Consider the following 13,527-nt stretch of genomic DNA (forward strand, 5'->3'; position numbering starts at 1 on the left):
TTTAATTTTTTCACGAATAAGGATTACCTCTAAAACTCTATGGCCTATATCAGTGGTTTTCAACCTTTTTGGGTCCACGGCTCCTTTTGATTTTGGAATCAAATATACGAATAATGATAATAATAAAAACATATTGTTTACAATTTTATTCTTTGTTTATATTACGGACGCGGCTCCTTTAATAATAACCAGACGCCCCTGGGAGCCGCGACGCACAGGTTGAAAACTACTGGCCTATATAATGTACATGAAAACATGGTTATATATTCAAAGATATATGAATAATGACATAAATCATTGCATATTAGTATTGATGTATTTATTATTTTTTAAATAAATTCAACTTTTAGGTTTTTCTTATGTATTTGCAAACCAAAACAAGTTTGATATTTTATTAATAGAATTAAAAAATTATACATTTAAAATTTTAAGTACTACATAATAATATAATATTCCACATATTGAACAATATTATAAAAACAAATATAAAATACAATTTTCATGAATAGTGTACCTATTCTTTATAACAGTTTGAATTAGGTACCTAGCATTAAAGTTACCAAAACTAAACAATTTTACCATAATAGTATGCTGTATTTTTTTAAATAAAAATTTCTTTCATTCGTTCAATTGATTTCAAAATTGTTTTTTTCTTCATATTACAAATAAATAACTCTTAAAAAAGCTATTTTCAAATTTAAAAAAAAAAATTTAAGTGGTTTTTGACTTTTGGAAAAGGTAGGCTAATTACTCTATTAGTCATATATAGAGCCCAGAGTTGATGACCTTAAAAACATTCAAAAATGACCTCAAAAAATTGTAAACATTTGTTTTAAATTAATAAAAATATATTTTTTTTTATATATTGTACTCTATTTTACTATAAAATCCTATATATATTTATCAAAGCTTACAAATTACTCAAAAATATGACATAAAAATAACAAAAAAATGTCCTTAAAAATGAAATAAAAATTTTTTCTACATTTCGAAAATATTACTAAAAATAATAAAATTTAGGTAAGTATACAATATTCACTACAACACGATAATGACGACTGTAATTGGTGAGATAAAATCGGATAGGTACTAATTTTAGTCCGTGCCTCCGTGGTAATTTCAAAGTTCTAAGTAAGTTATCGACATAATGATAAGAAGTGAACTAATGTGAAATCAGTAAAAAAGACTAAAAATATGGAAAAATGACCTAAAAATGTCAAAAAATGACTTAAAAGTAATAAATACCAAAAAATGCAAAATAAAAATTAGTTGTTCAGATTCACATAGGTACCTACTAATGAAACACATTTGTGGCCAGGAGAGCATCGTCTAAACAGTTCCAAAAAAAAATTGTAAAATACATCAACTTCCGAGCCCTAGTCATATATTACATAGAAAAAAACTGCATTAGAATATCTGCATTATTTTTTAAATTACAGTTTTTGACTTTCCAATTTATTTGAACACTACTAAAAATTGCTTGGGTGTAGTGAGTGAAATATTGTATCTCTATGCGGGTTACGACTAATACAACGATACAAGGCTGATTATCGCATGTATAAGAAATTACCTATAAAATGTTCCTTAAAAACTAATAGTATGGAGGTCCCTTAAACTGTTGAAATACATAATTGAATGAACTTTTTGACCCATTTCCTTTTCAACTGTACTAATGAGCTAAATTCATAATCAGTTCCTCCCAACATTTCGAGATCACACTTTTTATTAACACATTACCATATATAAGAGTCTAAGTATTTAACATACTTACGCTTATTATAATTTTAATTTATTAATATTAATTGATTTTTCCGTTCACTAATATCTAACAATTTAAAAATTCTTTTTTAAATGGTTTCACACAAGACGCGTAGGTATAAGGCTGTCACTAAGCTTTAGATGTAGATTATTTGGACAAGGAACATATTCAACAATAGTCAATATTTAAGATTAAAATCGATAAGACTTGTACTTCTTTCTAATAATACCAATTTACCATGTACCTATACCTACATGTAATAAAATACGTATCTTATCTCTTTACGATACAACTTTTTTGTAGATTATATTGATTATGATATATGAAAACCGATGCGATAATATGCGATCAATTTGGATAATTCAAAGTTCAAGTTATATGTTCATGTTCTATGGTAAATATGATAATAATTTACTTCAGCAATGTAATTTTGTTACAAGTAAACTGCATATTAATTATATATCAACGATTAATATAAACATTTGAATTTTACATTTCGTTATTATTTAAAATAAATAATTTAGTATTTACAAGTATACAGTGGATTGATAAACCGGCAGAATCAATTTAATATAAAAAAATTCAGTGGAATCAATACTCAATAGGTAAAAAATTTCGGTGGAGTTGATACGCTGAACAATCAACATACGCCCCTACTGGTTATGGTCGTGTACCTACTCTCAAAACCTAACCTAACTCACTTGAGCGACTTGAGGATATTACACTTACCATACCGGCTATACGTATAATGATGGTATGGTTATAAACTTATAACTGCATTTTTTACGACTACAACATTGCTTATATTGCTTATAATGTAGCATAATTACGAAGCTTAGAATATTATACCCATATTAGTTATAGTAGGTATGTACAATATACATAAAATATAAAATATAATATTTTATAGTATAAATGTATAATAATAATATAAAAATAAAACTAGTATCCTAATCAACTCAAGGTAAATTACAAGGAGAATCCTAGTAAGTATAGGTAATAAATTATTACCTTGGGTTAGAAAAACTTATTAGTTATTACTTATTACTAGGGCTCGGAAGTTGTAGGAGCTAAAAAAGGCAAAATATGCTTTAAAAAATATTCAATATGCAAAAAAATTATTCTAAATTCCCAGAATAAAATACATCAAATGTTGCTAAATGCTAGTAAATTAATAATATATACATAAAACTATTTAAAATTTAAAAAAAAATTATATCTGGTTGGCATTTTGACATTTTATTGTCTATTGAGCTGAAAATAAAATCAAAAATATTTTTTCAGTATTCTTATTAAATTACGAAAAAAATAAATGTTTTCTAATACCTGTTAAGTTTAATTTAATATAAATTTTAATATACAGGTTAAGAAAAAAAAATCAATTTTTTTATTTTTAAATTTATCTAGTTGATACTTTGGGGAGTCAAAAGTATTTTGCCATATTGTCAAACCTACGTGTATTCCTACGTGACCAAACAATGTAAATAGTTTAGTAGTCAGTGATTAATGTTGTTTTTTGTATTTTATCTGCGTGCGACAACTTTACCGTTATTTATTTTATAGAATAAATAATATACAATCATGATATGTGAGTATATCAACATTACAATATTATACCCAAAACATCTTTAGCAATATTTTACAGAAAATATATGGTATAAACAAATTTCGCAGGTATCGCCCCTCTCATTAAAAAAAATATCTGGCTCCACCACTGCGCAAACGATTAACATGAACAACGAAAAAATATTCATTGAAATGTCATTATTATAGGTACTCATAACTCATAGAGTACTATTCGATATCTATGATTTATTTTTATTTTTATTTATTTATTTAACTTAAGGATTGACTTATAATATACTTAATATTTTTACTTTAACTAATATTTGGAATTTTAAAGTAAAATGCATTTTACATTTTTTACATTGTCGTTTTTTTCCTAGGGTTATCATATTTTCAGGAAAGCATTGCTAAAAATGTGTTGGTTATAATATGTTATATTTCTAAATAAATAATTAACAAATATACCAAGTTAATTATTATCACAAATGTACTACAGTAAAAATGTTCTCTGTTTTCTCTAATAATAATTTACAATTTATTTATTTACAAAAAGTACCTAAATAATGCACGTATGCACGGATTGCCTGGATGGGTTTTACGAATTCATAATAAAATATTATCAATTTTGTGGATACCTATTGCCTATTGGCTATTACTATTACTCACGGACTAATGTATAAATTAAGAATTAAGATATATCTTATTCCGATCAATTACTTACTGGTTTCTAGGTTGAAGTACCTACTATAATAGTCTGTGAATTCTAATATCCTAGCATCTTGTGGTTGTATAGCACTATAGCAGGTTCTACTGTTCTACAGTAAGTTGTAGTGCGATAATAGCAAAAATAGTTCCTAACGAGTAACGGATTTTCCATCGGACGCAATTAAAGTATACATCATATACAATATTGAATATATATACACGACAGAAACACGGCCCGCAACTTAGTATACACCTACCTGAGAAATACGGACCACAACTTACGTATGTTATCGAATATCAGGATCTCTTTATGCAACTAATATTTACCGAGCTTCTTGTAGGAAGTAGGTACATTCCTATTAGTTTTGAATAGTTTTGATTCTATAGAAGTAATAATTTATATATATTTATATTACCGTTGCAGTTACTCGATTGTATCCATGACATTATAATAGTTTACTATATCATGGATTGTATAATATTACATATCTGTCCCCCGGTTCCCGCGCACTTCGCTGTGCGGATCACGATGGCGTCAGGTAATAATTAATAAGTAGTTTTTGAGATTTTTGTCGCCAAACAAACGCCACTGTCTTTTTATAAAATAAGTGAGATTGTATCTATATTGTCACATTCGTGATTGGGATTGAATCCTCAGAACCCTGTAGTAGTGTAGTGCAGTGTTTCTCAACCTGGGGGTCGCCAACTTATTATTTAGGGTCGCAATCGAATGATTTAAATCAAAGCGAGTATGTAAAAATATATATGTAGGGGTCGCTAAAAAATTTAAATTTAAAAAAGGGGTCGCCACAGTAAAAAGGTTGAGAAACACTGGTGTAGTGTACTATTGACTCTTAAAACCATTTGATATTTATTAGTGTTACCATAGCTTACGGTGTCGACACTGCAGTGTTGACCTGTTATATTTAAATTTATGAATGTCTGACCGTTGTCTGGTTTAAATGGTTCACAAGTGAGGTAATACGTATTCAGGACTTAGAGAACTATGTTCTTTTTCTATGGTTCTGAGTTCTGACCTACAAACAGTACAAAACTACAAACACGTGTCGATTTCAAAGCCGAGTGTGGTGGTGGTATCTATTTGCCTGGGAGTGGTGTGGATGGGGATGCGTCACGTACAAAAATATTCGGTTTTCAAATTTGTGACATTTGTGTTTCAGAGATACGTACAGATGTTTCAGTAATCAGTGATTAGTGATTAGTGATTATAATCAGTATTTTTATGTTATGAGTTTATGACTGTTATCTACTTACTACTTTACTAATTTACCTATAACAGTATAAACGTTTGACGTTTTTGCACATTGCACTATACATATACCTAGTTATTTTATTTTAATTAAATCGTATGGTACCTATTGAACAAATAACAAAATTTTGATTTTTTAATGTTTTATCAATATAAAATAGTACTATTTTGTAGAATATCAGATCCGTTTTAGTGTAATTACAGTCGTCGAATTGTTGTTAACTAGAACAAAGGTAAGAAAATACTCCTGTTACCTATTATTATACTATAAACGAATACTGGTGAAAAAATAGTTTAAAAATAAATTAAAACATACTGTTTAAGGCAACAATAATAAACCATGATATAATAGGTGTATACCTATATATTATATATTTTTGATGAAATGGCTTCAACATCAAATGTTTTAAGGCTACGTCATTAACTAATTAATTAGAAATGGATATTGATACATTTTACCAGTGGCGGCATTTGAGTTTTATAATAGGGGTGCCAAAATTTAATGCAGCTACTTGTACAAATTAATGATGTTTTATTTTGAGAGAAAAAAGTAATCTTTTTATTACAACAAATTATATTTAATATTTAAATATAATATTAAAATTTAAAATCAATACTAATATTTAATATTTTAACTGACTGCAGATTTTAAGTTATCTGTATACTAAACTACTAGATGCGGTACCCCCACCATAATGTTCTAGTTTGGTTAATCTGTTATATATAATATTGGTAATATTGGTGCCGTATCCAGAATTTTTTGGTACAGTAGCAGTAGTAGCACATACTTGTTTTGCTCTAATTTGTGGTAATTTATTATGTTAAGATAACCTATTAATCATCTATTACTTTATGGACTTCATGTTTAGTATACATTTAATATAACAAATAACAATAGATATTTATTTATTAAAATAGTCTTACTGCAACTATAACTATTGTAATGGTATGCTCACTTATCATTGTATAACAAGGAAGTTTAAAAATAATAAATTAATAAATAACGGTGAGAATTTCGCACACATATAACAGGAACCCCCAACATAAATCTTCATCACTGATGAAAAGGACAATTTGTGTACAGTGTACTTGGTCAAATTACTTTTATGATATTACACTATTATAAAATCCATTTTATAATATAATCCGAGCCATAGCTGACCATATACTATGGCCCGCTGTAAATGGTAGTACTACCTATATCTGTGCTATATACAGATGGAATAAATTAAAGCAAAAGAGATTATAATGAAATAAATTAAAAAATTTAAATAAATAAAAACATAAAAAATTATAATTTTGTAGACTTGTGGGATAATATACATGTATTTTTTAATCTTAAGTCTGTACTTAGTGCTTACCATTACTATTTTATATTTATGAATATAGTGATTTGAGATGTTACGAATGATGACACAAATTAAAGATTATTTATCATATATTTACTTTGTATTAATATATTATTAAAAAACTACAATCTATTATTAGTTTAAGTTATTTTAGATATTTTTTATGTAAAACCAAAGTCTCTAAAATGTTATATTATTAACTTAATCATGTATACATTTTGATTTTTGTTATATAGATAATGAAGATCTTTAGTAACTTCATTGACAATTTAAATTACACTATCTATGGAAAAGAAAACTTTGTAAGTAATACTAAGTTCACTATTTATGAAGAGAGCCACGTAAAATATTTTTCATTTTTTAGGAATTTTTTTATTTTATAGTATAAATATTTAAACGTTCATAAAATATTAATTTTCTGATATACGTTGTTCGAAATATTGAATGATACTGCCAAAATAATAATAGTTTGAGAAAACACTATTCCTGCATATTATATTGTTATCTCTAACTTACACGTCATGCACAATAAAAAAAATGTACTTATCAAATCCTTACTATAGTTTATTTGAAATATAAATTTAATTAATTAATTAATTAATAAATTTAAAATTTACATATAATTGCATTTATACGAGAGAATAATATAAACTAGGCCCAAGTAATTTATTTATTTTGAAACGAGGGGGTAGTTAGTTAATTTATATAAATTATTTAATTATTAGTACCTATATTATTGATATTTATTGTTATCTTATTTTATTTAGTTACCTACCTATTAAATTATTTTTTTATATTATTTCAGTAATTTCAATTCATTTTAAACTAAAAAATTTAAAAAAGTTTAGTTTATGTTCTCTACAAATTCCAAAATTCAATAATATTTATATTTTCTATAGTATTAATTATAAATAATAAATAAACTGTAAAAATTGGCTGTGTAGATTTCCTATTTTAAACACATATTACGTATAAGATATAAAAGAGACAACTTAATATGGATGATGCGTTTTCTAAATGACACTAAAATTGATCATTAACGTACTTAGCATTATTTTAGGTACCATCTACAAGAATTGAAAACCAGAGCGACGAAAATGACAAAAAGAATAACAATGAAGATTTTATTGACGAAACAGTTAGCGTGGATAATTTGATAGAACCCGTACGTTTTTTATACTTTATATATTTAATAATACAATTAATCGATTTTTATTTTGCTTCAGATGCATAAAATCGATAATACCAAAAAATATCAAGGTATGAAACGAAATTTGAGAAACATACGAAAGAATGAAAATTTGCCATTGTTGTCAATTGACAATGATTTGGAATGTATACCAAAAAAGAAGAAACGGATTGAATTGACATCGACTTCAAATTTAACGTTAAATAATAAAGAAGATAATGTTAGAGTAAACGAGGGTATATCATCTAATATTAATAATAATAGTCCCAGTAGATATGATAAAAATAGGCCTCATTTTAATTACAATAGCAGTAGCGATGATGATGAAGATAATTTATTAAAAAAAGAATTAATAGAATTACACAGACTTCCTCCTCGCAAGAAAAGCGTTAATGTTGATGACGATATTTCAAAGAAATGTACATTTTTTATTAAGAATTTAACAAAATGTCAATCAACGGCCAATGTAGATACTAAACATATGCCGATTGATTTAGATTTATTGAACTATATCAAAAAAATGAAAGACCAATTTAAATCAGTATTATACAAGCCAAAACGGACAAAGTTTTATAAACAATTAGTTATAACACCAGAACATTTTGAAATTTTTAATCTCAAAGAAGGATATTTCAACATTACTGCCGACAAGGGTATGGTAAATTTGTATGACGCTTTAAAATCATTCGAGAAAAAACATCAATACTCTATAAAATTTGTAAAATCTAAATTGGGCGATGCACTTAAACGTTATACCGCTAATCGTGATATATGTTGGGATGTAGTTCATTTAGAATCAAATTCCGAAGAAGATTTGTTGAAATATAAATTATGTTATGGCGCTATTCCGGAAATTTATATTTTAGAATTGGAAATGATCGTTTGCCGACTTTTACTAAGTAAATTATATGACGAGAGTAAGATATCAACAGTTAATGTAAAACAATTGGAAAATAAGGATTACGATTTACTTGAAGGTGAATTGGAATTGCTTGTTTTCAATTATTGGAACAAATCGACGCGAGATTTGTTTGGGTATGATGAGCGCGTAAGACGCGATAAAAAAAAAAAAGTTTTTTATTATATGTACAAAAAATTAGAACATAATATTTTACACAATGATTTCGGTAAAAATGAAAATCGAAAACTCATATTTATAAATATATTGGACTTATATAAATCGTACGCTGCTTTTGAAAACCGTACAATATTGACGGCAGCTAGTTTAGCCTTTGTTAAAAATACGGCGAGTAAATTAATTTCGTTTATAGGAGAAGAATACGACTTGTGGTCAGTTTTTTTTAAGAAATTCAATATGCACAGTACGGCATTTGAGTTTACTATAAAAGCTTTGTTAGAAGATCGAGACGATACATTTCAATATCTTTTTACGCGGATATCGGAAATCGATCAATTTAATATCTCCGAATCTGCAAAAAGTTTATGGTATTATGGTTTACAGGAGAAGATGAACTCTTTTGTAAAAGTAGAGGATACTGTTATTACCAAAGTCGACGTCATGAATTGTTTAAGCTATTATTTCTCTAAACCTAAACATGTACCTCGAGCGCTTTGCGTAAAATTAGACAATTATTATTTTCTTTATATTCACTTATTTGTTACTTTTATAATAAATAATAATTTGTATAAATATCAAAAAAAATTGACGGTCGATAATTGTAAACAATTTTTCATTTTAAATGACCGAAGGTATCACAATTATTATTGGGAAAATTTTATTCCTACTTTTGAAACTAAACGTATGGTAACTGCGATGAAAAATCTGATCCACAATCAGCTGAACGCCCGTCTCGATGGTGATCTTTCATGGAAAATGAAGATAGACGCAAAAGTAACTTATATGTTTTTCGAATTAGTCCATCTGCATTTAAACTATACGCTGACACCCGCGATGCTGCGTGAAGGTCCAGCTCTCACGGATATACAGTGGGCAAGTATTTTTATATCAGATATAGATAAAATGGAAATGTTTTATCTAGAAGAGTTACGATGGGATGACAAACCGTGGATGTTGGGCGGTGCGCCTGATGATTTAGATTATGATCCGGAAACCGATGATTTTGATGACCCAATAAAACAACAGTTGTGTAATAAGTTTTTGTCTGGTGATGTAATTGACGACGAGGCGTACAGCTACGAATATAGTTCCAAATGCGAAGAATCAGCAGAAGAAGAGTCTGATTTCAATTCAGATGATAGCGAGGCTGAATTTTCCTTAATGAATAAAGTTTTAATGGAAAAAAAAATGAAACGTCTGAGGAAACAGCTAAGCTATCATCATAAAATATATCCAAAAAATAAACATGGTTGTATTCATAAACTTAAATATTTACATAAACAAATAAAACCAAAAATAACCTCTATCAAGAGGAAAAATCTTAGCCAACTCCAAGTCAAAGTCGAAAAACCTCCAGAAAAAAACTTAAAAGGTGTATCTACATTAAAAATAGAACGCGACATGATTAAGGGCGGTCTGTTGGACTTGTATGAATTAAAAAACAAAGAAACGCACATAACTACTCCGGAAGGATTCAAAATGTTTGGACTGTATTCTAGAAATAAAATTAAGTCTGGTAGTCGTTCTTTAATTGGTTGTACGCTCTGTCCTAATAGTAAAATTTGCTCTTATAATTTATTGGTTTCTGAAGATGTAACCGTGGCGTGTTGTCTGATGTGTGTAGAAGGTGTTAAAGATGTCATTAAGACATTTACATTTGAAGTATTACAAAGTGTATTAATAAACAGAATAAATTATAGGTTTATGTCTCCTTTATTGTTCGATGAAAATCGGAAGACTTTAACGAAAATTAATCCAATGTTGTCAATTAAAGATATGTACCGTTCTACGTTCAATAAATTTGATCCTAAATACGGCAGAAATTTACCTAAATTAGATGTCTTCAATAATTATTGTAAATTTGAAGATCAGGAAATGTCTACTACTCTTCATAAACAACTAGAAAAATAATAACAAATTCTGTTAAGTTACAAGGTACCTACTACCTTTATTTTTTAATTGTTAATAAAGTATATTAAAATGTAAGTACCTATTAATATTATTTACAATTTTTTTTAAATGTAGTAAATAATACATCAATTTTTTGTTGTTGTAATTTTAAGTGTATACAATATAAGTTAAACAAATGATTATACCATTAATAAGTATCATAAGAGGTAACTGAATAGAGATAAGCTCATCAATGACCAATAATATGTACAAATTTATATTTATTTTTATTGAATATGCACTTAATAAATAAAAAACTTACTCCTTTTTTTTTACTTTCTGTTTTTCTTTATTGTGTTTATTGTATACCTATTGTAAAATAATCAAATTAAATAATAGATCTCAATAATATTTACTATTAATTTAGCATATTATCGTATATTTTTATTTATAAAATATAAAAATTTTATAATAATATTATTATACATTTATCACTAAAGAATAAGACCTAAGTAATAAATCTTGAAAAAATTGTTTTATATTTATTTAAAATACTAGTAGATTCAACATAACTACTTACCTAAAATGTAAAATAAAATCAATCCTCTCAAAAAAAAATTCTACTTTTGAATATTATATTGAGTTAAAAATAAGGGTAAGCATTTGTTACAATGAAAAATGGCTTAAAGATATTATAAATATCCATGTTTAACAAAATTATTTTTTAAAATGAAGAAATTGTTATAAATATAATAATATGTAAATGTATTATAATTATTTATAATTATTTCTTCACATGAGTTGATTAATATGTGATAAATACTGGGAAGGTGAGTTAATTATATTCAAGATTATAATTTCAGTTTTGAATAATAGAAAATAGAAAATAAATATATGAGTTTATTAGAAAGATAGAGAGCATCAATTATTTACGCTTGTGATTTGTAGGTTCACTGCACATTTATTATGGAGCTGAAAGAATTAAATACATTTAGGAATACTTGTAAAGGTGTAAAGGTAAGTTCATGTATTAAGTATTTATAATTGACTAGATTATTGGCTTAAAGAAGAATTTTGTACAAAAATATTTGTATTTTATTTAACAAATGTTTATATTGAATTGGTTTACATTTAAATGTTACTCTATAAAACAATTTTTACAATACATAATATATATTATGTACTTACATTGATTATTGTTATATGGTAATATTTATCATATACTATTATATGCTAATATTGATTATTACTTTAAAAAAAAAAAATATATTATTAAATAGTTCTCTGCCATAGTCGTCATTTGGGGGGGGGGGCAACTTGGGCATTTGCCCTGTCTAACATTTATATCAACCTTAAGTTGGCACATTTAAAAATTATAAGAAGTCTTATTTTTAACTACTAAAGGCCATTGTTATAAATCATAATATTGAATATTGATATTTTATATGTAAAGATTTATCGTTAATTTTTTTGTTGTATTTACTATTTTTTAATAATAAGTATATTATATTATTAATCAAGATGTTTAGTATTTACATTATGTGACTGTAAATATTGCTACGTAACTACTTGTAAATCTGCAGTATTAAAAGGTTCCTATTATCTATTTATTTATACATTACTCAATTATTCTATATTTGATTTTCTAATTCTAATAAATATTTGACAAAATTGTTTGTATTTAATACTTCAAAATCCTGTGTGTGATGTTCATATACCTGAAATATAATATAATATCCTTTGCCCACCACCAACTATTACACTATTCTATGCGAACTGCGTGAAAAAAATTTGAGTCGGCAAATCAGTTAGTAGTTGCCCTAGTCTAACAAAAACTGAAATGACGCCACTGCATGCGCCATACCTGCATGTGTTGTCTCTGCCTTATTAAAATGTTCATCATAATAAATTTGCGTTCAGGAAAACACATTTTGTGATATTAGAGTAAATTTACCTATTATCAAATTTAAAGGTAAGAACATTATCTAGAAAATGACATATGCTTTTATTGATATTATCATTTTAAAGTGAGTTATAGCTATGTAAAATATTATAACTTTAAAATGTTCATAACTCACTTTAAAATGATAATATCAATAAAAGCATTTGTCATTTTCTAGATAATGTTCTTACCTTTAAATTTGATTTTAGGTAGGTAAATTTACTCTAGTATTAACGCTAACATCATAAAATGTGTTCTGATGAACGCAAATTTGTTATGATGTACGTTAGTAAGACAGAGACAATACATGCAAGTTGGGCGTCCTTTAATAGGGATAAAAAAAAAAAAAAAATTCATTGAAAATTTCTAATATGTCAGGATTATTGATTTTTAATTTATTTATTTACACATATTAGAAGCAATAATATTTTTAAATATCTTTGTTTTCATGAAATTAATTAAAAAGAATTTATCAAAGAATTTACAAGGAACACTTATTATTTAATTTGGTCCCAACACTATTTTTATAGGAAATTATCTATATAAATGTTTTCTAAATAATTAAATTATAAAAATTAACATGGGTACCTATACTATATCATTATGACATTATATAAGCATTGATCAAGGTACCTACTATTAATATAAGAACCAATATCATGGACATTAAAATCAACAACCTATACAATATATAGGTAATTTGAATTAATATTTCCATTTCTCTCATAAATAAAACATTTGACATTTAATTAATTAAACAAATATTACCACTATGTGCA

At 26.3% G+C, this 13,527-nt stretch overlaps 1 protein-coding gene across 1 annotated transcript; it reads left to right on the forward strand.

The window, feature by feature from the left end:
* Positions 1-4,943: 4,943 nt before the first annotated feature.
* LOC132917724 (uncharacterized) lies at positions 4,944-11,141 on the forward strand. The gene is made up of 4 exons (XM_060978604.1): positions 4,944-5,533; positions 6,886-6,951; positions 7,710-7,814; positions 7,876-11,141. The coding sequence occupies exons 2-4, from the start codon at positions 6,889-6,891 to the stop codon at positions 10,825-10,827; spliced, it is 3,120 nt and encodes a 1,039-aa protein (XP_060834587.1). The 5' UTR covers positions 4,944-5,533; positions 6,886-6,888; the 3' UTR covers positions 10,828-11,141.
* The last annotated feature ends 2,386 nt before the right edge of the window (positions 11,142-13,527 follow it).

This window comes from Rhopalosiphum padi, chromosome 1 (genome assembly GCF_020882245.1).
Source record: "Rhopalosiphum padi isolate XX-2018 chromosome 1, ASM2088224v1, whole genome shotgun sequence".
In the NCBI taxonomy this organism is placed as follows: Eukaryota; Metazoa; Arthropoda; class Insecta; order Hemiptera; family Aphididae; genus Rhopalosiphum; species Rhopalosiphum padi.